This window comes from Tenrec ecaudatus, chromosome 3 (genome assembly GCF_050624435.1).
Source record: "Tenrec ecaudatus isolate mTenEca1 chromosome 3, mTenEca1.hap1, whole genome shotgun sequence".
NCBI lineage: Eukaryota > Metazoa > Chordata > Mammalia > Afrosoricida > Tenrecidae > Tenrec > Tenrec ecaudatus.
In genome coordinates, this window is record NC_134532.1 from 13,052,733 (window position 1) to 13,079,549 (window position 26,817).

At 39.5% G+C, this 26,817-nt stretch overlaps 1 protein-coding gene across 1 annotated transcript; it reads left to right on the plus strand.

Moving 5' to 3' along the window:
* Positions 1–5,004: 5,004 nt before the first annotated feature.
* SMIM31 (small integral membrane protein 31) lies at positions 5,005–5,319 on the plus strand. Its single transcript, XM_075544694.1, has 2 exons — positions 5,005–5,116; positions 5,231–5,319. The coding sequence occupies exons 1-2, from the start codon at positions 5,005–5,007 to the stop codon at positions 5,317–5,319; spliced, it is 201 nt and encodes a 66-aa protein (XP_075400809.1).
* Positions 5,320–26,817: the final 21,498 nt, after the last annotated feature.

The window sequence follows — 26,817 nt, forward strand, 5'->3', positions numbered from 1 at the left end:
CGGAGCAGATAGTATTAGCTTTGACTCATGGAGTAACTGGTGGGTTTGAACCACTAATTTTAGGGTTGAACAGTTCAATGTATACCCAACAGCACCACCAAGACACCATCTGAATAACAAAAGAAATCATTAAAAAGTTGAAGACAATAAATTGATTGAAAATGATAGATGATGTTTTATTATAAATATGTAAAATCCAGAGTGTAAAATGGTTGTCTACAAGTCAGAAAATTACAAGTGTCCAGTTAAAAGCTGGGAACAAACAATTCACAGAGCAAATTACATGAAAAAAATCAACATACATATTATAAATTAAATTGTGCCCCCCCCCAAAAAAAAGATGTGTGCTGTTAATCTCTATGTCTAAAGTTTTAATTCCATTTGGAATTGGGTTATGTTTGTTATGTGAATGAGACTGAATTAATATATGATTTACCCTAAGTGAAATTCTTTTGAGATTTAAGAGACTGAAATAGGGAAGCAGGCAAACAGAGATGGGGAAAGAGAGATGCCAAGCCACAGAATACTTGCCCAGACCTTCCTCCCACCCCTCTAGCTGGCACCCTGAGTACAAATTTCTAGCTTTAACTGTGAGAAAACAAGCTTCTCATTGTGAAAGTCACTCCCAATAATATTTCTGATATAGCAGCACTAGATAACTAAAACATCCAGGAAAACAGGCTTACTATTTTGGACTCTTAGCTCATCCTAAGTATTTCACTTAATTTCGGTTGGGAGAGGTAACTTATTGGGGTCTCTTCCTTAAGATTTCAGGCTCCTTTTAATGGGTTTCTTAAGATGATCTACCATAACCCCTAGTTGAGAGAAAGATTAAAAGTGAACATTTTGTTATTCTTCATAATTGCAACCTACGTGGCTGGTTGTTGTTGTTGTTGTGTGCCTTCAAGACAGTTCTGATTCATAGCCATCCCCAACAAAACACTTGCCTGTGTTGTGCAGTCCTCGTAATTGTTCTTATGCAGCCACGGCGTCCATCCATCTCCTCGAGGGCCTTCCTCTTGCTCACTGCCCGGCTGTGAACCAAGCATGATGTCCTTTTCCAGGGACTGGTCTCTCCTGATAATATGTCTAAAGGATGTAAGAGGACATCTCCCTACCCTGGCCTCCAAAGAGCACTCTGGCTGGACTTCTTCCAAAACAGATTGGTTTGTTCTTTCGGCAATCCATGGTACTTTCAGTGTTGTTCGCCAGCACCATCCCCCAAGGGCTTCCATTCTTCCTGCCGCCTCCTTATTCAAGGTCCAACTTTCACATGCATAGGAGACACTGGAAAATAGCATGGCTTGTGTCAGGCATGCCTGGGTCCTCAACGTCACCCTCTGCTTTTCAACACTCTAAAGAGGTCTTGTAGGTAGATTTACACAATGCAACTCGCCTTTTGTTCTCGTAGCTGCTACATCCATCAGCATTGATTGTGGACCGAGCCAAAAAAAAAAAAAAATCCTTAGCAACTTCAGCTTTTTCTCCATTTATCATGATGTTTCCTATGGCTGCAGTTGTGAGGATTGTGATCTCTTCACATTGAGCCATAATTCATATCAAGAGCGCTACTCCTTGAGTTTCATCAGGTAGTGCTTGAGGTCCTCCTCACTGTCAACACGTACGGTTGCATCATCTGCTTATGGCAGGTTGTAAATACGCCTTCCTCCAATCAATCCTGATGTGGCATTCCTCTTTACGTAAGCCAGCTTCTCTGCTTATTTGCTCAGAGGAAGTCGTTAGTCTTGCAAAATTCGATCATGTTACCTTCACCTTCATTCCTATCACCAAGGCCATAGTTGTTCCCAACAGATGTTCCTTCCTTTGTGTTTCCAACATTTTCATCCCAGTCTTCAATAATTATCACTGCATCCTGATGGCAAGATCGATCAGTTTCAGACTGATGATGTTGATAGAATTCTTCAACTTCTTCAACACTTGTTTTGGTGATTAGCGGATACATTTGAATAATAGTTTTGTCAATTGGATTTCTCTAATATGGATAAATATATTCCTATCAGCTTAGTACTTCAAGATAGATCTTGAAATGTCCTTTTTGACTGTGAATGCATTGCCATTCTTCATTATTTCTTCAGTCGCAGCAGAGTAAACGATATGATTTTCTGATTCAAAATGGCTACTACCAGTCCATTTTTTTGTGTTCAATTTCATTTTTTGTAATTTCAAAATTTCCTGGATTCAGATTTCATACAGTCCAAGGTCTGATTGTTAACTGATATTTTAAGTTGTTTCTTCTCATTTTGAGTGGTCTTATCACCGGCTTTACCTCCTCCACATCATTATAGTCAACTCTACTTAGAGAAGGTGGGTCCTCTTTTTTTTTGTTAACATTTTATTAGCGGCTCATACAACTCTTATCACAATCCATACATATACATACATCAATTGTATAAAGCACATCCATACATTCCCTGCCCCAATCATTCTCAAAGCATTTGCTCTCCACTTAAGCCCTTTGCATCAGGTCCTCTTTTTTTTCCCCCTCACTCTCCGCTCCCCCCTCCCTCATGAGCCCTTGATAATTTATAGATTATTATTTTGTCATACCTTGCCCTATCCAGCGTCTCCCTTTACCCCCTTCTCTGTTGTCTGTTCCCCAGGGAGGAGGTCACATGTAGATCCTTGTAATCGGTTCCCCCTTTCCAACCCACTCACCTCTTCTCTCCCAGTATCGCCACTCACACCCCTGGTCCTGAGAGTATCATCCACCCTGGATTTCCTGTGCCTCCAGCTCCTATATGCACCAGTGTACAACATCTGCTCTATTCAGACTTGCAAGGTAGAATTTGGATCATGGTAGTTGGGGGCGAGGAAGCATCCAGGATCTGGGGGAAAGATGTATTCTTCATCGGTGCTACATCGCACCCTGACTGACTCATCTCCTCCCCTAGACCCCTCTGTGAGGGGATCTCCAGTGGCCGACAAATGGGCTTTGGGTCTCCACTCTGCACTTCCCCCTTCATTCACTAAGGCGACTCTTCTTCAGTAGTATTTTGAGTGTCTTCTGCACAGAGGGGCTCATCTTATGACACCATTCCTCAAAATTCTCTGCTTATTTTCATGAGGTTTTCATTATATGGCAATGTTCTGATTCTGTCCATAAGGTTTTCACTGACGAATTCCACAGAAGTGGACGGCCTATTCCTCCTTCATAGTCTGTTCTTAGTCTGGAAGCTCTGCTGAAGCCTGTTCACTTTGGATGACCCTGCTGGCATTTGAACCACCGGTGACATAGCTTCTATCCTCACACAAGCCACCACAATAAAGAAACTAATAGACAAGTGGTGAATCTAGGCAGCTTGGTTCATAAATTCAGGGTTTGGACTCTAACGGACGGTTTCTTTCTGTCAACTCTGGAATGGGCTCCTTGGTCCTTAGTGTCTTAGTGTTCTCTGAGTGGCTTGGTATTTCTCTCCTCCCATTTCTATTTACTTAGTCTTCTTTTATATAGCAAACTTGATTGACTCAAATCATACCCTACACTCCTACAATCTAATTAAATATGACAACCCATTCCCATATGGGATTAAAACCACACGTATATGGGTTAGCATTTACAATACTTCTTTTGGGCAAACCAATTCAATTCATAATAATGAGGATCTTTAAATTTTTACATTCCCTTATATATCTGCAGGGTTTAAACATTTGGCATTTGTGCAATAAAATCTGGAAGGCGGTTTAAAATAAAGTCACTTAATGTCAGTTCCAACAAGACACAGCCATCATTTTCTCCAATTAAACCAATTCCATTCTAAATACACAAACCCACCAAAACCAACTCACTGCCCTCATGCTCATAACAAAATATTGTCGTATCTATCATTGCAAGTTCTCACAGCTAAATTGGTGATACATTATTTTTATCCAATTTAAAATGTAGTTCAGTACTCTGAGGTCTGTGGTCTTTATTTTGTTTTGTTTGACCTTCTTTTTTTCTCCTGCATTGATGATTGCTTCAATTGCGAAAAAATATTTTCATCTGAACCAGGTCAGAAAGTACTTACTGCCATCAAGTAAATTCTAATTCATCATGACTTTAGAACAGAGTAGAACTATACCTTGTAGTTCCTGCTGCTGTACATCTTTACAAAAACAGAAGTGCTCATCTTCATGTTTTCAGGGAAGCTGGTAGGTTTGAGTGATTGACTTGTAGTTAGCAGCCCAACTTCTAAGTCATTAGTGGAACTAGGTAGAGCCATACCAAATAGATATCAACATTATTAAATCTTCCTTCACGGAGCAAAGATACAGTTTATTTTTTTTAATAAATCATTTTACTGGGGACTCATACAACTCTTATCACATCCTTCCATTGTGTCAAGCACATTGTGCATTTGTTGCCATCATCATGTTCAATGCATTTTCTTTCGACTTGAACCCTCATTTTTCCCTTCTCTCCCCTCCCTCCCTCACGAACCCTTGATAATTAATTATTATTATGTTTTCATGTCTTGCACTGCCCTTAGCTTAGTCCCTAAAGAGCACATGAGTGTAAACATGTGTTTATTTATTAGGTTCTCATGTTCTCTTCCAAGCTACACTGTGAAGCTTTAACTTCAATTATGCCCAATTGCATAACATGAGACACATTCCATTTTTGTCAGTGTCACATGAATTTTTTGAGTGACCAGTAGTATTTTAACAAGTTTTAGGAAATCTCATATATATTTGATTCTAAAACAGCACTTGCTAACCAAGCTCGCCTAGGAATTGAGTGTGCTCAGCCCATGTTAGGGAGCCCTGGTGGCATAGTGGGTTGCAGGTTGAGCTGCTAACCACAAAGTCAGCAGTTTGAAATCACCAGCTGCTTCTTGGGAGAAAGATGAGCCTTTTTACTCCCAGAATGATTACGGTCTCAGAATCCCACAAAGGCAGTTTTCCTCTGTACTTTAGCATCGGTAAGTCAGAACTGGCAGTGAGTGTTTGAGTTTAAAGTCAGTGTTTGTTTTCTATTGTAGGTGAAGACGTTTTTGGTGTTTCATGGAGCTGCCATTCACCAACCTTGAAATGGCATTCATTTTATTGGCTTTTTTCATCTTTTCCTTATTCACTCTGGGCTCTATCTTCACTAAACCAGAAGAGAGGAATGAAGGTAAAAGGGGAAAGTTCTTTGTGGTTTTTCCATTTCCTTCCTTTCCCTATTAGGTGTCTGTATGGTTTAATTTAGTTTGGTTTTGGTGTGTGTGTGTGTGTGTGTGTGTGAGAGAGAGAGAGAGAGAGAGAGAGAGAGAGAGAGAGAGAGAGAGAGAGAGAGAGAAAGTTTGCTTTGTTTTACTTATTTGCACTTATGTGTGAGAAAGAGACAGAGGAGAAGGAAGAGAGAATTTGATTGTTAAATTGCCTGAAATACCTACTGCTACATGTTACCATTGTTTATCTGAAAAAGTTTGAAGATGGGAGAAATCATGTACATGACAGTGAATTTCAGAATTTCTCATGCTTTATGAAATCATGTGTGTACAAATATGAATGTCCATAAGTGTGGGTTCGGTTTTAGTTTCACCATCTTCTTTGTTCCCATCAAATGTCTTTTTTTAATTTTGCAAAGATCCTAATGTTTTAATAGATTTGCAGGTAATTTTTTTACAGGCTAAAAGTAAATTTAAGGAAATCCATTATGTCGCATATAAAGCATGTGTGTGAACGTGCATTTTCATTCAACTGTACATGGAAAGGAAAATTTTCCAAACATTTTAATATGCTCTTGCTAAAATTAAAACATTTTAAAAATATGAGTGCAATTAAAAATCCCCAAATACCACACATTTTGCTTAATGCCAATAACAATTGTTAGCCATAGAAGCATATAATTTAAATGCTTATACTGCATATTTCATTGTGTAGTTTAAGACCACCAAGAAAAACATTACATAGATATACATAGAGAGAATTATATATCAAAATTATATCTCTATATATTCGTAGACATTAGATGAAATTATAAAAAAAATACATTGTGCTTTCTAGCCTTCCCCTGCCTCATTGTACCAACACTTGGTGGTAAAATAAGCACTCCGTATGAAACAGAGGATTGTCTTTGATAGATCTACAATGTTTATAGAACTAGAAAACACAAATCTGCAGTAAATAGGCATTCTAGTACATGCTGATATGCAGAATGTGAAACATAATGAGTCCATAAAGTTTTTTTTGTTTTGATTTTTCTTCCTGCCTCATAATTTAATCACATCGTAAATTGGGTTTGGCTACAAGAACAAATAAAACTCAAACATAACTGTAACTTTAACTAGATAATAATGAACTTCTATCATACGAATGAACATCTGGTGATAATGAACCAAGTCTTAGGCTGAGGCTACACACACCTTGGTTCCCTGCCATGCTTAACCTATAGATTTCCTGACACAAAGTGAAAAGACTGATGCATTTCTTGCTGTCATCTTGCTGACATCCAAACCAAAACCAAACTCAGTGCAAGCGGATGCTGACTCACAGTGACCCTATGGGACAGAGGAGAGCTGCCCTTGTGGATTTCTGAGACTGTAACTCTTTACCAAAATAGAAAGCCTTGTATTTATTCTGCTTAGCAGATGGTGGTTCCCACTGCTGAGCTTGCAAATCGCAGCCCACTGCATGATCACTAAGCCACCAGGACGGACATCATTCCGTGGGAAAGAAAGAGAGGAAGAAGGGCATACCTTCTTTTCTTGAAGGGAATGTCTAGACGTTGTGCATTCATTTTTGTTTGCCATAGCTGAGCCCACGGACATGCTTAAAATGAGGCTGGGAAAGGTGATTGGTATCCTGCAAGGTCATCTGCCAAAGTAAAACGTTCCGCTTGGGTTTCTAAAAGGATGCAACATCAGCTCTGTTCCCATAGAGATTTACAGCCTCTGGAAACCCACAGCGGCAGTCCGACTGTGTCCAAAAGGGCACTGAGTCCGAAACCACTCACTAACAGTGAGTGCTCTGTATTACAGGCTCATATTCTATTTGTTATAATTTGGTTTTTTTTCATGTTCTTTCCCTATATCTAATGTTCATTCCCAAGCTGAAGCTTCACCAGTGTAATAGTATCCTAATTAGTAAAGGAACATCGTTGGCATAACTAGAATCAACTGCTCACAGATTCAAACAAAAGACACTTACTTTTCTCCATTCCCACCAGATAAGACATAAGCATTTCACCTAAGATTACAAAAGCCATATGTTTCCCTAAATGCAATAGTAAAATCTATCTTCATTAAAATATTAAGGTTATTTTAATATTTTTTATCAAGTCAGTAGAGAATAAAAGCAAATGTGAAAGACCCAGAGTTAATTTAACACACATTTATTGAAAACCTAGTGGGTTCGAGTATGAGTAATGGTGGGTAAAAAGATGAATCAGATTAGTTCTAGCTCTCAGAGAGCTAACAGTATAATGGAAGATTCGCTTGTGTTATCAGATATCCACCGTGCTTTCAGAAAGGGAAGTCTTCCTTATGGGGCATTAGCAAGGATTCACAGAAGAGCTATGCATCTGGTATTAGTTGCATTGGAGTGCATTCATATGAATTCAACAGCTTATAGAAAGTTACTCAATTGGAAAATTAAGTTTTCACATATGCATGTTATGAAAAATCTTCATTTGAAATAGATAAAAATCCAATCAAAGATCATTCTCCAGAAACTTCTCAAGTCCTTCAAAGAATATTTTAACGGTGCATTAACCATCCTAGATGATGGAGATGCTGACTTTGAACTCAAATTTAAAGAAGAGCTTTTCAACCTTTAATATACACACACATCAACTAGAAATTGTATGAAACCGCAGGTATCCTCTTATGATTAGGGATTGAGCCTATTTCTGCTTGTCTAACAAACCCCATGTGATGACAGTACTCCAGTGGATGAGGCAACCCATGGAGGTACACACTCATATGCCAGTAGGGGTTAAGGATAGCTAACTGCAAAAGATTGATCATCTGTTAAAAATCAGAATATTTAGTTTTGCATGAGTCTACAATTTTCAATAGTTTGATATTTTCAACCCAATCTTTCATTTCTAATTAATACTGTTAATATTCAATTCTCTTGAGGTGTGCAAAAACAAATCTCTTGAGGACTTAACCAATTTTTGTGCCCTACTGCCATAAAAAATCTCCAGGGAAAATTGTCAAAGATTATAAGCGTAGCAATGTTTGTACTGAAAAGGAGAATTCTGGCTATTTTGCTCCCCAAGTGAATTGACCTAAATCACCTGCCTTTGATATTTTAGAGGTATGAAAACATGGGCCTTGGGAGCATAACGCATTTTAAAATACAAAGGTGACATTTAAAACACCATTCTTATTTACGAATATGAGCCCAAATAAAAATAATATGGTTCATTATAGAAAGTCATGTGCAAAAGAATAATTCTGGAGTATATACAATGTATGCCACACGGGATGGTCACCCCAGACTGGGGAAGTGGTGTTCGTTGGACCCTAGGTGAGACCCTGGCCTTAGTGGGTATCCAATGAAAGGACACCAAGAATTCCTATATATTTGATGGCTCAATGAGCCCCTTGCATTAATATGACAGGCTTTTACCCAAGAGGCAAAGGTCTGCCCTTGTAAGAGATGATGCAGGAATTTTCTCCCCTCGCACCAATTCCCATGCTCAATGCAAACAGCGCTCAATCAATCTGTACAAGGAGTACAGCTCACAGTTGGACACACTCACATGAACTCCCAAGATCAACAGTACCTTCCATTCTACGCTATTGGAAAAGCTATTGATGGCATTAATGCAGTTGCCTCACACCCTAAGGGAATGATTGACAATGCTTTTCTTTTGATTTTTGTTTGTCTTTTTATGTTTTGTGGGTTTTTGTTTTGCTGTTGGTGGTGATCTTGTTGTTTTGGGGTTTTATTTATTGTTTTTGTCACTTGACCACCAAAGTAAACCAGGGTAATTCATAACCTGGAGACAAGCAGATAAATTCTGGGCTTCCATGTGATTCTAGCCCTCATCCAAGAACAGTTAGTTCTTATATCATGGCCCTGCTCATTACTCACCTTCATGAAGAGATCACTGAAGATAAAGGTGGTACAGTCAGCTGGTGCCAGCTATGAAATCGAATAGTGTCTGAGGTCTTAAAAGTTTGTATTTAAACAAGCAGCCATCTATGTGGGGCATGAACTAAATCCACATGGACGAAGCTCATTAACCTGTACAATCCAAAGATGACAATAATAAAATCCAAATGTGATGAAGGAAAAAGTATCAGAGCTTAAAATTGTGAACACCCAATTTGTAGAAGGCTATGGAGGACAGGGGGAGCCCAAAATCCATCTGCAGAGTGTCTGGCTGGATTGGGCCTCTGGCAGTCCCCTGTAGTCACAGGTGAGAGGCTCAAGCAGCTTTACTATCAGACAGAGATTACTGTAAACTTGACGCAGTAAATCAAACTATGGTATAATACACTTGTTAAATTGACCTCTGTCTTGACCCATCCTAAATTTGCTCTATGTTCAAATATTTCTTAATTGTTCCAAGAGAAATTTATTCTTTGGCTTTTTAAATATTATTGGTGTTTTATAAATTTCTTACTCCTTATTTTTATTTTTCTCTTTATATTATTATTATTATTGTCTTATTTCTGTTTCATTTTGGTTTTATTTTTTACTGTTTCTGTTAAGTCTCCCAATTAAGGAAGCACAGGGAGAGTAAATGCATAGAGACAATAATGATGCTATAGTTTATTGGGGAGGGGAAGAGGAGTCGGGGGAAGGACTTGGTGAGCAATCAGTGGATGTGAGAGTGGGAAGGGAATATTAGAGCTTATTTTGATGATGTATACGCAACTCTTTTTTAGAAGTGGTTTAACCATGGAAGTGTGTGTTACATGAATATTATAATCAGGAAAACTACTATATAAAAATTAAAAAGAGGAAACAAAATTTGACCTGTTTGCCATGGGCGAAGGAGGAAGAGTTTGTCCTTGGGGGGGGGGGGGCGGGGCATTGAGTTCATGTGTGTGATGGTAGGACAATTTGGAGAGGGATAGCAATAATGGTTGTGCAACACGAAGAGTATAATCAATGTCACTGAATTATACATGTAAAAGTTGTTGAATTGGTGACTGTTTTGTTGTGTTTATTTTTGCCAAGATTGATGGGGGGAAAAGTACATGATAACAAAGAGCACAGAGAAAAAGAAAATGTTCTAAAATTGATTGTGGCAATGATTACACAATTCTTCTTGATATTGTTGAAATATTGAGTTGTATGATACATGGACAAAGTCCAAATAAACTGTTTTTTAAAAAGATGCAAATACTAGGACCAACATGTACTCCCCCATCCCCTCCGCGTGGCTTTCTGATCACACTTGTACACATCACTCATGTGTAGTCTGACATTACACAAACACTCAAAACTGATCGTCCCAGAGACTATTTTCCTTTGAGACATTACTTCTCTAGTATCCATTTAGACCGAGATAAAGATCTTTGTAAGTTCATATTACAGAATTAATTGAGATTGGAGCCTTTCCAGAGAAAGTTTTAAGCTCCACACAATCTGAAAAAAAGAACAGATACCTCACCTTGATTATTTTAAAACTATGAAAAGTGAAAGTTGCCTAATATTCATGAACCACAGAATGAAGCAGAACTTTTTTTCCCAGTTCAATATATTGTTTACTGGGCTGTGCTATGTCCTTGACAGCATAAAAACAATGTGATAGAAATGTTGGTGGGCATCTTAGCAAGATGGTAAGTATTTCATATGCATCATTATGTGTAATTTTAAAACAATCCCAGGATATAGCTATTAATAAGCTTGAAAACTTATCTTGAATTGTTCAGTTAATAAATGGCAGAGTCAGAAGTTGAACCGTACTTTATCTCCTTATAGAAAAAAAATATACACCCCCTTCATCAATACTCGATCAGATATGCTGAAAGAAGAAACAAGACATCCCGGAACAAAGCAAAAACAAAATAAAAATAGGTTATTGATTTGAATGTAGTGGCCGTGTATGTATGGAAACCTATGCTCTAATCACCTCCTTTCCATTCAGGAAGTTCTTATTTGACAGCTCATGTAGGCCTATCCAGAATCGCTGGGAGAACAGATTTTTCATTTGAAGGAAGAATCTGCAGAAGAAGAAAACATGTTTTGCTTTTTAAATTGCCTCTTGCAGGTTGCCTTTATGTGTACCACAGGGAAGACTGTGTCTTTGGGTATATGCCGCAGGGAATGACAGTGCCCATCAGAAGAACCTCATGCGATGCCTGGAAATTAAAGGGAGCTAGCAAGTAGGCCGCCTGATGTGCTCACTTTCAGTGACCTGTTGGGTGGTATAGCATTGAAAAAATTGGCTGAGTCGGGACAGGTTCCACTGGTACCCTTTAACCTATCCTATGGGGACTAGGAATGAGAGAGGAAGAGAAAGGACTGGCTGGTCTGGAGTTCAGGGGGGTGTGTGGATGCCTGAGTGTATAGCTGGTACCCCCTTACCTACCCCACAATGGCTAGGGATGAGCTAACCAGATTTGACTGACTGAAATAAAATACGTGTTCAACACTGTGAGCTAGGGTAATTGGCTCTAATTTGGTGGTTTTCTCTGAATCAGCTGTTGTTTGGGATACAGATGATTCAATATACAACCAGAAAAAATTCTTCCGATCAAGGCACCTGTCTGTCTCCTCAGAAGTGCTTGTTTCCTGAGGATGGACAGTTTAAACATTGTCTAAAATAAGGGTAGATTAAAGGGCATAAAATGTTTGGCTTATTACATTTTCATGTACCTAGCCTCAAAATGAGGGAGGCTTCCTAGTGAGTCATTTTCTTTCTTTCTTTTTTTTTTTTTTTGGATGCATCTTGAGAAAGAGAAGGAGGTGGGCAGTGGGGGGGCTTGTTGATATCATTCAACTCTGAGTAGTTATTGTTGACAAGGTTACTGGTGAATATCAAAGCCACAATCGTGAGCGAGTGAACTAAGGGAGAAGCATTATTGGACTGGTATACAACAACCAACCCTAAAGCCCTCAGAGAACCAGTCCTGGAAAAAGGACAGCATGCCTGATAGAGAGGCAGCAAATAAGGAAGACCCTGGACAAGATGGATTGGCACAATGGCTGCCACAATGTGCTCAAGCATAATAATAATTGTGGGGATGGTACAGACTAAACATGTTGTACATGTTGCTAGAGGTCAGCATCAAAAAAAAAAATAGAAGAAGTCAGCATCAACTCCTTGGTCTCTAGACCAGGAATGACATAATCAAGAAGAATGACATTGCATTTATTGTCAGAAAGGACATTTCAAGGTCTATCTTGAAATACAATGCTGTCTGTAATAGGATTTTATTTATCTGCCTTAAAGGAAATCCAATCAACTCAATTATTATTCAAATGTATTCATCAAATGTCAAAGCTAGTGATACATTGAGTTCGGCTAATGTCTTCAGTCTGAAATTGATTAAACAGGCAATCAAGATGCAATGATAATTACTGGTGATTGAAATGCAAAAGTTGGGAACAAAGAGGAAAGAACAGTGCTTGGAAAATATGGTCTCGATGATAGAAACAAAGCAAGCGATCACATGACAGAGTTTTGCAAGACCAAAGACTTATTCATAGCAATATACAGAAATCAAATTTCAAACATCTGTGGGAAGAGAAGATGGAGAAGCTCAAATCAGGAGCTAAAACCAGGCCAGGGTCCAAAACATCAATGGAAAAAATATCAATTACTCATTTGTAAATTGAGATTGAAACCGAAGGAAAAAATTAAAAGTCCACAAAAGCCAAAATACAACTTTGTATCTATCCCACCTGAATGTCAAGAACATGTCCAGAACAGATTTGATGCATTACACACTAATAACAGAGACCTGATGAGCTGTAGGAGGACATCAAGAACATCATTATTGAACAAAGCAAAAGGTCATTAAAATGAGAGAAAAGAAAGGATGAAAGTTCATGTCAGAAGAAACTCTGAAACTTGTTAATGCACATGTAAGAAAGAATGAAGTCAATGAGGCAGAATAGAAAATTTCAAAGGGCAGTTCAAGAATCTGAAGTCAAATATCTAATGAAATATGGAAACACCCAGAGTTAGTAAACAAAAAAATTAAAACATGCTCAGCATATCTTAAACTTTTCTTTCAAACACAAAAAATGTTCAAACCTCTAGTTATAATATTGAAAGATTCTTAGGGCAAAATATTGAAATGATGCAGGAAGCATCCAAAGATGTTGGAAAGAATACACAGAGTTGCTGTACCCAAAAGAACCAGTAGACATTCCACGATTTCTGGAGGTAGCCTATGAGCAAGAATAAATGGTGCTGAAGGATGTTCAAACTGCACTAAAATCATTAGTCCCCTACCCCCCAAAAAAGGCTCAAGAAATGCTAGAATAATGACCAAAATATTTCAACAAGCTGATGGAGTTCTGGAAGCACTTATCTATGCCAGGAAAGTTAGAAGACAGCTTGTTGGCCAACTGACTAGGAGAGATTTATACATTTATATACATATCAAAGAAAGGTAGATCAACGGAATGCTCAAATTATAGACCATTGTCATTTATATCACATGCAAGTAAAATTTTGCTGAAAATTACCCAACAACAGTTGCAGCAGTACATTGGCAGGGAGCCACCAGAGGTTCGGACTGGATTCAGAAGAGGATGTAGAACAAGGGATATCATTGCTGATGTCAGATGTATCATGGTTAGTGCATAGAATACCAGAAGGATGTTTATTTATGTCTTATTGACTATGGCAACAAACTATTACTAGCATCAAGAAAAAATGGGAATTCCAGAATACTTCATTGTGCTCATGTGGAACTTGTGCATGATCAAGAAACAGCTATGTGAACTGAACAAGGGGATACTGCATGGTTTAAAAATGAGGAAAAGTGTGTCAGCATTATATCCCCTCCCCACACTTATTCAATATGTATACTCAGCAATAATCAGAGAAGCTGGATTATATTCAGCATGCATTACAACTCAGTGTAAAGAAGGCCCAAATCCTCATCACTGGTCCAATAGGTAACATTGTGATAAATAGTGAACAGGCTGAAGTTGCCAAAGGTTTGTTTTACTTGGGTCCACAATCAATACCAATAGAAGCAGCCATCAAGAGATCAAAAGATGAGTTGCATTAGGTAAATCTGCTGCACAAGACCAATTTAGAGTATAAAAAAGCAAGGATGTTGCTTCGAGGACTAAGGTGTGCCCGACTGAAGCCATGGTATTTTCAATTGCCTCCTATGCATGTGAAAGCTGGACTCTGAAGAAGGAAGTCTGAACAAGAAGAATTGGTGCATCTGAATTGTGGCGAATTGTGGTCAGGAATAGTGAAAGTGCCATGGGCTACTGAAAAGACAAACAATTCGGTCTTAGAAGTACAATTAGAGGGCTCCTTAGGTGGTGAGGCATCATCTTACATACTTTGGACAAGTCAGAAGAGACCAGTCCCTGGAGAAGGAAATCCTGCCTGGTAAAGGGGAGGGGCAGGGAAAAGAGGAAGGCCTTTCATCAGATGAGGACTTCAGTGGTTTCAGTAATGGGCTCAAGCATAAGTCCACCGGTGAGGATGGGGCAGCGGTGGGCAGCGTTTCGTTCAGTTGTGCATTAGGGTAGCCGTGGTTCAGAACTGATTTGATGTTACCTAACAACAGCTATAGTGTTCCTAACCCCCACCAATGACTGAGTGGCACGCTGCAAATTATATACTTGTAGCACGCCAAGGAGAATGGATAGCTTGATAATATTGTAAGCAAAGTACAGGCCACCCTTCTGGGGCAAGACCATGTAAATAAGATGTATAGAATCCTAACAAGGGCATTGGTCAGTTGTGTCATCATAAATGCATGAGGTTGTTAATGCATTGTACCAACCTGGCCAATAAACACATATGGGGTTAATTGAAGGGTGGAGGTCTTAAATGGCTCCGTGGGCCTCGCGTTTCTAGTTCTTAGGCCTCTTGCTTTCTGACGGTCGGACCAAGGTACAGCTAGCTGCCTTAGCAGTTCCCTGCTTCAGCTTGCAAGGCTGACTTCCTGCAAGACATCCCCAGTGAGAAGCTACATGGACCTACCCCGATGTAGCCCTGGGTGCTGGAGCAGCCATGTGGAGACACCTGCCAGCACTGAGATGCTTACACGTTCACTGACTCGACTTTCCCCTTGCATTGGGCATCATTGTGTCTGTTTTGTGACATGGAAGAGGACTTTGTGGATTGGTGTTGGACATATGGGTTAATGGGTTAATGTTGGACTTGTGGTCTTGGGCAGCACTGGGTTGGGATGTTCTCTTGATGTGCACTTAAGCTTTATATAAAACTCTCTCTTATACATACACTTTGGTGGATTTGTTTCTCTAATGTACCCAGACTAACATCATGCAGAAATTGGAATCTCACCACTCTTAGAAGAACTAGAGCAGATTGCAATATTTGGACCCAGAGTCCCTGTACGGGGAGCCTCTCAGACCCAGGAGACAGACAGAGAAAGAGAGAGAGCTGTCGCATCAGAAATGGTAGAAGGTGGCAAGGAAGAAGAGCAGAGAAATGGTGGCAGCAGAAGCAACAAAACCAGGAGACCATCAGGAAACGATGCAGTGAACCTGACAACCTACCACCTATGACACTGAACCTGACAAGCCTGTGAGTCTTGATGGTAAAATGCGGCGCTGCCAGGCACTTCTCAGCAAGGGGAAAAGAGCTTTGTAACCCTAGCCCAAGCAGAGGACATTAGCAGAAGGCCCTGAACAGAGCCCAGTGAGAAAGAAGGAGATGAGGCTGTCCTAGTCAAAGAATTGTGTTCTGAGTCTTCCTGAATCGGAATTTTAGCCTACTACTTCCTTAATGACAAGTATTGTCAGTGAGGTCTGTGTGGCCTTTACAACAAATCATGAAACTCTGTGAAGAACTAGATAGTGCCATGAAAGAGCTAGTTTGTTAGAATTGCCAAACAGTTTTGTGAGAAGAGATAGGTCTATCCCCTACCTCCTAGGACTCTGGCGTAAGTAGGTAATACTGATAATGATTCTCCTTCCTCCTTAAGAAGCTAGAGGGGTTAAGATACCTCATAGAAAATTAAGTTGGATAAAATGGCATAACAGGATAGAATTAAACTTTTAATCAGTAGATTTATAAAGCAAGACAAAAGGGGAAAGAAGGAAAATTAAAAGCTGTGGGTGTCATGAAGCAGGGGTAGGCTACATGCCCATATAGCAAAGAGGACAAATGTTGTTAAGTGCTCCTGAGTTCATGTCCTGCTTCTGCTATTTGGTAAATCTTTGATTTAGGGAAATTTGTACAAGTTCTCTAAACCTTCTTCTTATTCCCCTTAACTCAGTATACCAGGGTTGATAATTAATCGTCCTCATAAAGTTGAGGTGAGAATTGGATAAAATAATGCATACACAATGCAGAGAGTTGGGGCTACTGGTGATGTGGAGATCTCATTGAGTAATGGTTGGGTTTCACGGTCAATTATTATAATTGCCGTCAATAAATTGCACACCTGTCTGAAGCTGAATTGACAAGAGTTGCGTGGTTGGTTTTGCAGAAGTAGACTGTCAGGCCATTAGACTTGGGCATCTCCAGGTGAATGCGAACTGCCAACTTTTTTATTAGCAATTGAGTGCATTAACCCTCTGTACTACCCAAAATAGCGTGTGATCACAACAGCAAAATGTGTACTACAGAACCAATTTAATTAGACTCACCCAAACAACCCACCCTCCAGGTCTATCATACATATGTGTCCGGAAAGTGATGTACTCTCAAAAAACAATACTTCATCCACACTGTTTTGTGAGATTAGTAAATATATTTCGATAATTTTAGTTTCATTCTTCAGGGAAAAGCCCGATTAAAACATTTTGTTGTTGTTCTCTTCAATTAAATTTCCTGTGGCTTCGGCAGACTCACTGGAACTGACCACTTCCAGGATTGATTATCCTCAGGTTGAAGTTGCCTATGGCAGAAGAATTCCTTCAAGAGTGTAAACCACCTTCAGCTATCATTGCCAAGGTTAACTGGATGTGCACGTGAATTGGAACAACCTCTAGGGAGTGCTTCTGTGCTTTAAATCATCCCACAGGGAAAAAAACCTGACATTGTTTAACTTTTTTTGGTTCCTGTGTTCCTGGAAAAACAATTACATGTAAGATCATCGACTCCCTATCTTTGTTTTCCAAAATCCCACTGCCCTTTTGTGGTTCAGGAAACAATATACTATGAAGTAGTTATGACTTAGATAAGAATCACTGTCTACTCTCTCTCTTCTGACTTCCTTGCTTGCCCTTTTGTCTCAACCTGTGGACAAGAATACATGCTGCCCCGCCACCTTCTTCTTCTTGTCTCATAAACGATTACCTGAGATGAGAACTGTTTGTCTCCCTGCAACAAGGGAGACACAGGGAGAAACATTTCCTGAACAGCTAACAGACTGAGACTCCCTGTGGTGCAGAACAATCCCAACTGTAAATGCATCTACCTATAGTGGGTCTTTATCATTGCTAGTTGTTGGGAAGTCAGCCCTGTCTCCAGGTGATCTTAAACCCAAACTCAAACACCCTCAGCTGCTCTGAGGGAGAAAGATGAGGCTTCGACTCCTGTAAAAATTTATAGCCTCATAAATCCACAAGGTCAGTTCTACTCTGTCCCGTCAGGTTGTTTGAATGTGACATTAGGTCCAACCAAACAAGGAGATACCTGGGCCTGAGAGTTCTTCATCATCTTTAACATCTTTGATTCCATGTGGGCCTACTGTGTCACAATCTATCTCTCTGATGCTGTTCCTCATTTTTATTGAGCCTCTACTTTACCAAGTACATTCTATGGGTTAATATTTCCTGATTGTGTGTCCAAAATGAGTGCATGGAAGAGTCTCATCATCTTTGCTTCTAACTCACTCTATATGATGGCTCATACAGAACAGGGTGAAACTGCCCCTTTGCCTTTCCAAGCCCATTAACTCTTTACCAGAGTAGAAAGCCATGATGGCATTCTTCCACGGAGTGGCTCCTGGTTTTGAACTGCTGACCTTGTGGTTTGCAGTTCGATGAGTAACCAACTATACCACCAGGGCTCCTTGCTTCTAAGGAATATCCTAATTGCATTTCTTCTGAGGTTAATTTCTAACATGTGAACTCCTTGCCAATTTACTGTGATCTGAAGTGCTCTAGCGATGCCATCCACAAATATATCCGCACCTTTGCACAGATTGTGACTCCTATTGACCCTAAAGTATACACTCGAACTGCCCCTCATGGCTCTCCATGGTTGCAAATCATAATGGGAGCAGAAAACCTCAATTTTCTCCCACATCTTCAAGAACCCAGCCTCTGTACTTTTCAGTCTTTGCATTGAAGAAAAAATCTGGTGTCTGTGTATGATAATCTTGTATATTGAAATTTTGAAAATATCAATTTTTAGTAGAAATAGAGCTTTTTCTTGGGTGGAGGAAAGAGGAATGCTCAGTACTAAGGACTGTCATTAATGACTCTAGTTCGGTGGTTTTCAAAATTGTAAGGGAATTCTACTTCTAGATTCACACAGACATATATAACAGCAGGCATGCACTATCAGTGAAAGTTTCAAGAAGCAATACTTAGCCTTTCTACAGCCAGTATCGTCTGGTATTTTGTTTGCTCTCTCTCCCCTCTTTTTTTTTTATGCTGATAGCAATCTACTAACTGACTCCATTAAATGGCCCATTAAAGATGTGCAAATAAGAATTCTAAATTTAGACAATGGTACCAGGTCTAGCAGGGAAGGCCATTTTTACAAACCACATGTCAACCCCAGAGCAGAAATCATCATTAATTTATCATTTCCTACAAAATAGACTAAATATTCCCACAGGCTGTCACTCACGGCACTGGGCATTCTGCCAACTGAAAAATTTCCACTTATTGATAATGACTTCTTCCTCTTGTATCGAATTTTTATTTTTCAAGGCTAAATGTGTTTCCTCTGCTTTAATCATAATACATCAAAAAGAATTTGCCTTCCGTGGAACTTTAATGTATATCTATTATATACACTATTTACTTGTTTGTCTTTATCATTTTGTATGATTATCTTCATATGTGTGGAAAATGTGAGTGTAAAACAATGAGACTGATTTCCATGATTTTCTACTGGCATCAACTTACCATTAAACCAATATATTGTTATTTTTACATTATGTGTGAGAAGGAACTGTGGACCGCGTAAGGAGGGGATTAACCAATAGCTACTCTTACCCTTAGTTTAGAGTCTTATAAAAGAAGTAAATCGGGTTGATAAAAGTACGAAACCATCTATCTTGTCCACATTGAAGTTAAAGTGTTCATCTTTATAGAAAGCCTAAGCTTGTAAGATCAAAACATCATGTTTTAAATAAACTAAGAATCGTTTGCATGTCACCTACATCGCAAGCCACAGAATCCAGAGACTTTAGTCTGCTTTAGTCATGGCTTTATGTCCAGCGCTTAGGATACTGCCTAGGGGAGAGTTGATTGTCAATAATTCAGTACTGAATAAACAAGTATCTAGAGCTTCTTTCTTTGAGCTCAGCATCATATGCGTTTTAAGTATTGCTATCATAAGACAATGCTTCCTCACTCACAACTTACCTCCTCCTAGTAAGTCCTAGCGTGGCACAAATGATAAGTACTTAACGAGTGGTGTAAAGGCTGGCCGACTGAACCTGCCCAAAAAGACCTCAGAAGACAGGCCTGGTGATCTACCCTTAAAGAGGTCACCATCTTGGAAACCATATGAAGTCATTCTACTCTGTACCCAGGGCGTCAGTCCCGGTGAGTCACAGTGAGTCAATGGCAACTTAGAACAGTAATCATTATAATAGCTTATGCGACTTTATCATATTAATTATTTATTCCTCATATTAAACTTTTGAGTCAGAGCTTGACTGTACCTAATATCTATAAATCCCATGAACATTCAAAGGAATCCTTGCAAGGCTGGTTTATGTACAAAGATAATAAACGATTTATTTATAAGCTTCTTCCTTGAAAACTTCGTGATTCGTCATACTGATTACTTCAGGATAGCACAACTCAATATTGATAACATTCATTACTCAATCCACTTCTGATGCTCACTCTTCTATAACACTCATCTTTTTGACTTATGTGTGAAATTGGAAAATATAGTTTAATCTGAGTTAAGCAGAACAAGGATAAGTATGTCTGCTGAGAGAAAAAATGATATGCATTCCAAAGGCAGACGTACAAGGATGTGTAGAAATTATGATCATTATCATTTGACCACTGCTTTCCTTTGTTCCTTTAAATTCTAAAGAACTCACTTCCATCCATTTCGTTGTCCTTCCATCCATTTGTAAAGGTAGTTCTAGGAAGCTGCAGTCTCACTTTGGCAGACAGTAGTAAAAAGCCCGGTCTTATCTTTAGAGAGCAGTATGCTGCCATGCAGTAGCAGGAGCTATTTCCTGCCTGAATTATATTGTTGTCCACCTGCACATAAGCCCTGTCTTTGAAAGCGGTCTGGTCTAATGGGCAATAGGAAGTGATAAAATGTAAATGGCCCAGCCAGCCGTGAATGATAAGGAGATTCTGGGTAGGTAACGATCCTTCATCAAAGGTGTGTGTGGTCTGCTGACAAGCAATAACTTTGCAGCATCCCCATGACAGATGCTGGTTAGCAGGGCAGCTGTGGGAGGCCTCCAGGTGAGCGGCTTTGTGACTTGGCCTGATGCACAGAACTTTAAAGAACCTGAGTGTGGGAGCCAAGTGGCGCACACGCCCTCCACAGTAGGACACATTTTAAATTATCTTCCTGTTCTTTCGCTATATTTCCTACATAGCTTTTTAAAAACTTGCCCAGATGTTTCCGTGTAGCCTGGTGCCCTTGTCCAACTTTGTCAACGTGACCCAAGAGCCTTGCAGTCCTTGCCACCTTTCCCTGCTTGAGGGGACTGCATTTCGGGATTACGACATCTGTACTCTACACACTGGATGGCGGTTCCAGGCCTCTACTACTGACTTGCTGTGCAACTCGAGCAAGTCACTGAAGCTCTAAGGCTCGATGCCTTCACACCCAAACCAGTGATGGTAACCATTGCCTAACACAGTACTGCTGTGACACTGAAACGCGGCCATGCACTGACGGCATGACTCTTCCTATTATAAGCATTAAACAAATCATAGGTGCACACTTGGTACTGGCTTGTCATTTTTGTGTATGGTTTGTGGTGGTCAGATGGGGCTGTCATCTGTGACGCGTGTCTCTGTAGCTCTACCAGCTGATTATAATTAGGGTGACTAATTAGGTCCCTGAGAAGATCTGTCTGCTGGTATTTTAGACACTCTTTTGTCATGCCTCAAATGAACAATGTTTATTCAACCCCAGACAAGTTCAGTTTTGTTGAAGGATGTCTCACTTCTCTGGCGGCTGATAAGATATATCGAGTTCTGCTTTTCTTGGAAGCTGTTTTATCTAGTTGTGTTTTTGTTGGAGTTCTGTGGAGGTGGGTTTGGTTTAGGTTGGATTTTTTTGTTTGGAGTTTTGGGGGGGAAGTTGTTTGTTTGGGGGGCAGGGATTTTTCTGACACTGGGGACAATTTATTAATAGAAGTATGTGTGAAGTAAAGCCCCATAACAAAGATTACTTCAGAAACTGAAAGGACCCCTTCATTGTCCTGAAATGTCTTCTCTGACTGACACACTTTTTCTAGGCATACGTGTGAGTCTGAGAATTTGCATGACTGTATGAGGAGGTAGCAGGGCACTCCTGGAAAATAGGATTCTAAGATAGTGGAATTTCTCCATGAACTTTTTGAAGCCCTTTCATATCTTTAAGGATGATGGAGCAAATTTAAAATAACATTGAACAACACAGTCCTGACCGCACGCCAATCATCTCTCACAACAGCACTGAAAACATCCGTAAAGACTTCGCTAAACAGTTGGTGCTGCTAACACTGACCTGACCATACTCATAAATATTCATGAGACAGAAGTCCTGTATGGCCAGTCGGCATAGTACACTCTGTCAGAACTGATCTAATACTGAGACATTTCTTTTACGTGTTAAAAGGAGAAGTTCATCTAATTTTAATGATACCATGAATTGGTATCAGACATCACCATGAATTGTGTAAAAATTCAGTAGTAGCAACAGTAAAATTTTGGTATATTAACCAAAATATTTCGGAAGCGTGCTAAAGTGTTGGCTATAGTACACCACCTGTTATCCAGTATTAATTTGGATTGTGGCAATTTATAAGCAAAATCCATGGCCATTCCGTCAATCCTGACTCATAGTAACCCTACAGGACAGAATGGAACTGCACTTGTGGCTTCTGAGGCTATCAGTCTTTATGAGAAAAGAAAGCCTCCTCTTTCTACTGTAGAGCAGTTGGTGGATTAGAACCACTGACCTTGTGGTTAAAAGTTCAATGCATTTTTCTTGAAAGCAAAAAAAGAAATTTTCATCTTTTTTTTTAAGCAAGAGAGAACATTCTAAAACAAAGAGTCAAGGTTAAAATAAGTTACAGTACTCAGGGACTAGGTCAAAATCACCAGAGCAGGTATGCTACATCAGAAAGAATTTGGAAATTGCCCTACCAAGATGTAGGTAACATTATAGATAAGACTTAAGCTCTACCACTACTCTATGAATGCCAGTAGTCCGCTAATTAGCATGAAGTATAGATAAAAAGTATAAAAATAGAATACTACTACAAGTTGTAAGCAGAGAAGATAGATAAAATCTAGGCAAGATGTTCATTGAGGTAATATGAAGTAACAAAAACTGGAAAATAGCTACGTATTCAGCATTATGGAAACAGTAAAATAAATCATAGCAGACAAATACAATGAAATACAACTCCATCGTTGGGAAAAAAAAGTTTATATGCGGTCACTAAAACTGTCCAAGATACAGTAATTGGAAAAGTGTGCTGCTGAACAATAATATAACCCTGTTTGTATTACTGTATGTGTGGGTATTTGTATGTAAAGAGAGAGCAACCAATAGATTTTGTCTGAAAGGACAAGAACACACCAAACTGGTAACTCAGGAGAGAAGAATTCAAGGGTGTGCTTGATAAATAATAACACATAACACACCTATGTATAGACCTTTAACTCAGGAGCCCTGGCAACATAGGGATTACCAATGGGCTGCTAACTGCGAACTCAGCAGTTAGAAACCACCAGTTTCCTTGCTGGAGAATGAAGGGCTTGCTACATTTGTAAAGAATTACAATCTCAGAAACTCACGTGGGTCATGAGCAGTAAGGGCTGGCCTGTAAGGTCATGGCGAGTCAGCATCGACTCGAAGGCAGTGAGTTTTTAGTATAGTCCTTAGAAATTACAAAGCATTTACACACCACGTTGATTGTGCGGTTCTCTGGGAGAGGAGGAAGGGCTATAGGTTCTTTCTTATCTAGGAAATGGCAGTGTGACTTTTTGGACTTGCACACCTAATGACACCATTAAGTAAGCAAAGCTTGCTGAATTCTCAACTCAGAATGTCTGCGGAACTAATGATCACTTAAATAGTCCACTAAATTTCTTTCTTGATGTCCATTGTCTCAGAGAGTGCTCTTGCTGGGATTCCATACAACGAGGTACAAATAGACAAATGGCCATGTATTGAGCATCTGTTCTTTTCTAGACATTGGCAATATAGTGTTGAATATGCCATCTAACCATGTACTTGGCAAATATTTATCGAAAGTTTACCATACAAAAATTGTGACATATGTTTAATAAATAAAATTTCCCTTAATTTAATGATGTTTTAAAACACTACACTGCCCTTTTCCAAAATATAACAGATGGATACAAAACAAAAATTAGGACTTATTTGCAGTAATGCTAAATCAACCCTTTGGTACAAACTCTTTCAGCAAGTTACACTTGGTGACTTGAAAAAAGATCATTCCCTTTAGTACCCGACTCGAGTTGCCTATAAAGTAACATATTTTTTTAACATTTTATTAGGGGCTCATACAGCTCTTATCACAATCCATACATATACATACATCAATTGTATAAAGCACATCTGTACATTCTTTGCCCTAATCATTTCCAAAGCATTTGCTCTCCACTTAAGCCCTTTGCATCAGGTCCTCTTTTTTTTTTACCCTCCCTCCCCGCTCCCCCCTCCCTCATGAGCCCTTGATAATTTATAGATTATTATTTTGTCATATCTTGCCCTATCCGGCATCTCCCTTCACCCCCTTCTCTGTTGTCCACCCCCCAGGGAGGAAGTGACATATTTTTAAGAATCCATGCTATCAATAGGACAAATGCAGGAGCCTTGTGGGTTAGGTGCTTACACCAGCCACTCCTGGAGAGAAAGAAGAAACTTTCTACTACCATAAATATTTACAGTCTTGGAAACCCTAGATAACCCTAGATAAAGTAACTATAAGTCAAAAATCAATAGACTCCATGGCTGTGAGTTTGATTTGAGATTTACAGGGCAAATAACAACATTACTTTGAATGTTTACTACATACCAACCACTTAACATATTTTGTTCTCATTTCCTCCTCATGACCACATTCTTATCTCTTCTTAGTAGATAAGAAAATGCTACTCCCAGAGGCAACGTGCCCAAGTTTTCAACTAGGAAGATGCACGGTTTGGGTCTGTGAATATGATAATGCCCATGTTCCTAATCACAGATGAATCCAGGTTGGATGCAAACACAGGGACTGGTTTTGATATAATTCTGTAATTGAGCATAAGTAAGTAAATTAAGTCTTTGGTATCTTTGAACAAAGTCTGAGTCCCTGGGTGGTGGAACAGCTAATGCTAGCCAAAAGGTTGAACATTTGAGTCTACCTGAAGGCATCTCAGAAGAAAGATTTATTTCTGAAAAATTAGCCAGTGGAAACTATGCAGCACACACATGGAGTTGCCCAGATGGGATAGACTTGATGATGAGATCACATTAAGAATAGAAAACAGAAACCACAACTTTCCTCTAGTTCTTTGCTGCTTCCTTCTCCCCACTGTCATGGCCTCAATTCTACCTTACAAATCGGATTAGATCAGAACATGCACACTGCTACAGATAAGAGCCTGAAACACAAGGCATCCAGGATAGATAAACCCCTCAGGGCCAACAATGAGAATAGAGATACCAGGAGGATTAGGGGAAGGTGGTGGGAGAAAGGGGAAATCTATCACAAGGATCACCATTTAACCCCCTTCCAGGGGGTTGAACAACAGAAAAGTGGGTGACGTGCAGCAGAGGGCAATGTAAGATAGGAAAATAATTATCTATAACTTATCAAGGGTTCATAAGGGCGGGTAAGGGAGGGAGGGAGGGGGAAAATGAGGAGCTGATAGCAAGGGCTCAGGTAGAAAGAAAATGCTTTGAAAAGGATGATGGCAGCCTATGTACAAGTGTGCTTGACACAATGGATGAAGGTATGGATGGCGGTAAGAGATGTAAGAGCGCCCAGTAAAAAGTATTTAATAAAAAAGAAAGGAAAGAAACCAGAAAAGGAAGTTCCATGTCTTAATTGCATCATTTTCAACTGTGAGGGCTCCACAGGTGCCTTAAAGTTAAGTTTCCAGACTATCTAGGTGTGCATATCAATGCGCTTGTGCTTGTGGTGGCGGTTTCGTGTCTGTTTCTGGTGCCCAAGAAGTTTGGCATTAAGCAATTTATAATGAATGCCATGTGGTGTTCAAGAATGTAGATGAGGACCATGTTTATTTCCAACTTTCTGGTCATTAAAATTGGTCTACATGTTGGTCACCAGAGGCTATTTTCATAGGGTCGGTGAACCAGTGAACATGCTGGACTAATTCTCACAACACAGAGCTATGGGCGCCAAAGGCCACGGGCACCAATATTTCCTGTGAAATTCTTGGGAGTGAAATGCCAGAATGTCTGGATCTCAAATTGAAAGTGTTTCCCTTCACATCATAAAAGTGGGGAGGCCCCCACTTAGCAAAAGACCAGATTGAGGTTACCAGGCAGTCTGCATCTGACTTTCAGCAACTTTGCTCTTGTTCATTGATCATCATGCATTTCTTGCCTTTATGAAGCAAATTGTCCACAATGAAGAAAGCGTGGCCACAAATAGGTTTGAACTCATCCTATCTACTTCTGTCCACGAAAGCCACACATTTAACTGACATGTTTCAGGCTTACAATTGGTTACTTTTTCAGATAAATTCAATTTTTTTTTGTTTTTAAAACCAAAACAGCTTTTCAGCACTGGTATTCCTAGTCCACTTATTTTCTAGACATAAAAAGAACCCAAGTGGAAGGAGAATTTTGAGAATGCCAAGGGCGACGAATGTATAAGGGTGCTTTACTCACTTAATGTATGTATGGATTGTGATAAGAGTTGTATGAGCCCCAATAAAAAGATTTATTAAATTTAAAAAGAGTATATACAAATAAAATCATCACAATGCAAAAAAGAAAGAAAAAAAATTCAGCTAGATTATAAGAAAGAAATGATACAAAACAGTATTTAGTAATGGGCTTATAGAGACGGGGTTGTTATAAATTTTGATAGCAAGCAACAAATTAGTTCCTCTATATAATTTCTTGGAGTCCTTGGGTAATACACATGACTAATGTGCTTGGCTGCTAATTCCATGATTTAGAGATTCAAGTCTGCCCAATCCACCTCAGAGGGGCAACTTGAAAAATCAGCCACTGACAATCCTATAGAGGACAGTTCCGCATGGGGTCCGCTGGTCAAAATCTACTGATGGCAACTGGTTGGGAGGTGAGGGGGCTATGGAGGTTGCGTCCATTTTGAATTTCTTGGAAATAATTGTAGCTATCAGACATGACTGGAGAGTGTTTAACAAAAACAG